Raw genomic sequence first — 2,962 nt, forward strand, 5'->3', positions numbered from 1 at the left:
CGTAAACGGAAATGGTCATAGCAATACAACGGTGACACGGAGAAACAGTTGATCAAAAGGCAGTGGGTTTCGTGATGAAATGACATAGTAGCTTTCTACGGAGTGGCAGGGTCATCTGGGTGCAGCTGCCAATTGTAAACGATCACTGCACGATTCTATTGTTTCGTTTCGCTGGGGATTCATTTGGAAGATGATGATCAATGATTTATTAATAATAACCGATGAATCTATAAACCTATTAAACCTATCTTTTAAAAATTGCAATTTTCTTGCAAACAATTTATTATTTCCTATCATAAATTAGCTTATATGAATTAACATAACCTATAAAATTTTTACTATCTTTACACTACAAAGAAACTATAAAAATTCTCAATACATCATTTTTTTCCATTTTTAAAATGTATCAGATTACAAAAAAATCTAGAATCTTCACCGACAACACTGCACACATAACCAAGAACAAAGAGAAATAACCAACGGTATCGCTTTCTTCAGTTCACAAATATCAAAATCACCAACCATGACCCAACAATAGCCACGCGAAAAGAAACTGGGGAACACTTCTGGTTACGATTCTGTCATTATCGTGAATCGTTTGGAAACGATGGTGGCCGAGTATCGTCCGTCGCTCGTTCGATTCAAACGTCCAGATACAACCTCTCCTCTCTCTCTTTCTCTCCGTCAATTCGAAAATAGATTCGACCCTGAATTATTCGCTAGAACGATCCTCCCTTGTCTCTTCTTTCTCTCGCGTGGCTTTATCGGGTAGAGAAATCGACGCGGGCTCGCAGCTAAATTACCGGCTGGCAGCGTGTACGCGACCGTGATAGACGCGGCAACACCTAACGCCAGTCACGATGCCAGCGCCACGTGTAAAAACGGCCATTGTCGGTACAAAGGGAAAAGAGACTCGTTCCGTCGCGTCGAGCACATCCGAGGGACGTTTCGGATCACGGACGATTCGATGGGGGGCAATGTGGCTAACGGATTGTCCTACGAGCCAACCGTGGACGTGTCCGATCGTTTTCTGTATCCTGACCTGTCCTACTAGCCTCCTGCTGCTGCTGCAATGCCTTTATGGTACATTGTTCCACGGAAACTGGGATCGCGATAACGGGAAGCTTTGACATTTCGCCGTGTTAAATCTGGTACTTTATCGGTATTTTGTCGTACGGAATAGAGCGTAGTGTGACTACAGCTCTATCGGACAGAAATTTTTAATAAGATTGTCCGAGGAGATAGAAGGAAGAATATATTAGAAGCTGAGATTAAAATTATATGTAAGTAGTGATATTTTAGGTTAGAATACTATTGTTAGTTGAGCAATTTACGATGAATCGTACATAGATGGTGATAAAATTTATAATAAAGTTATTAAAGAGTAATCAAAGTTAGTGAGGATTTTTATATAATGTTTAAAGAAGATTAGAAGATTTTAGATTAACATTATAGAGACGTTCCTGCTCTAAAAATAAACTTGTCATTGCAAGATGAACTATGATCGACTACAGCAATAGTTCTCAACTTTTCTCAACCTTAAAAAGAAATCATTACTATTTTAATTATGTTAGACTTTTAGCACAATTTATTTTGATATAATTACATTGTTATTATATATTTTACAGGAATATCAAGATGATCCTTTGACTAATTCAAAGGTTAATTTTTTTCTAATTTTCCTAATTTTCTTTACTTTATATGATAAAAGTTATTTATATATAATAAAAAGGCGTCATAATTCAAGAAAGATTGGAAAACACTGGACAATACGATCATCCAGTATCTCGATTCTCGAGTTATGGATCCGGCGATCGACGAACATCCCTCGGAGGTGGCTCACGCGGGTCAAGGCGAACCACGTGCACGTGCGTGTACACGCAATGGCGCGAGAACACAGGTGGATGGTTAACGAGCCCTGGGAAATTTTTCACCTTTTCCCTCCTTCTTATTCTTATTTTTCTTCTTCCTCTACTTGTTCCTCGTGTAAGAACTAGTTTCATCGATGTAGTCTTTTTGGTTCAGTTTGTAATCGTGCGCTACGCAAATCGATCTATAGATACGGAACGCGTACAGTCCTTTTCTGATCGAGATACGGACATGGGAACCGGTGCTATACTCGGTGAACCTGCGATAGGAATGCGGGAGAAGCGAGTGGATGCAAAGTTGTATCGCGAGGATGAAGTGCGTAACAATTTCTTGCTGCAAGGTACGTGAAAGGGATTTGAAAAAGAAATATCAGTAAAAACAATTTTCATCATCATTTGATTTTATACTGATTTCACTTATCGGATTCAGATTTTTAATTTAAAAATTGTGAAAATGAATTTAATTTTTTTTTTTATGTAAATCTTATGAATGATTTTTCTAATTTTCTACTTCTAATTTTGTCATAAATTCTGTCTATAATGTCCAATAATATCTGTTAATTATGATCAGTGGTTTGATATAAAAAAAAAATTACGCGATTGCTAAATAGTGAAACGTGGTATTCGTGGTATCGAATGCAAGGTATTCGCAACGTGAACGCAAGAACAAGAATGTCGTGTAATGCGTATTGTATGTATATCGCAGTTCAACGCCATTTCTTGATCTCGTTTCGCCAATTTTTTTCTTGAATTTATACCAGCTTTTGAAATACCCCGCTATATATATATATGATACTTTATTACAATATGACAGCTGTTTCAAAAATGTAGTAAGTTAGTCGAAATTAATCGCCCTTCCATATTCGCAAAGTAAGATTCGTGGAAACAAACGAATGTTCCAGATGTCTACGCCAGTGCAGGACCACAATGCTCGGTCACAATTTTCGAGGAAGGAGAGGGGGAGGATTTCACGCGGGGACGCGTACACTTCCTACACGACGTACACCGCGGCGTATAGCAGCCGCTTGACAGCTGTCACCTCGGCCGAGGGGGCGACAAGACACGGCGAGGCGAGGCGAGCCCCGGTGATTCAT

The 2,962-nt window shown here is 39.0% G+C and overlaps 1 protein-coding gene across 1 annotated transcript; it reads left to right on the forward strand.

Moving 5' to 3' along the window:
- Window positions 1–1,500: 1,500 nt before the first annotated feature.
- On the forward strand, window positions 1,501–2,962 carry LOC116185260 (the record flags this gene model as incomplete). Its single annotated transcript, XM_031509333.1, has 4 exons — window positions 1,501–1,569; window positions 1,629–1,661; window positions 1,729–2,201; window positions 2,740–2,962. Coding segments are annotated over exons 1-4 (798 nt in total), but the record flags the coding sequence as incomplete, so codon positions are not given.

This window comes from Apis dorsata, unplaced genomic scaffold, assembly GCF_000469605.1.
Source record: "Apis dorsata unplaced genomic scaffold, Apis dorsata 1.3 scaffold_139, whole genome shotgun sequence".
Classification (NCBI taxonomy): Eukaryota; Metazoa; Arthropoda; class Insecta; order Hymenoptera; family Apidae; genus Apis; species Apis dorsata.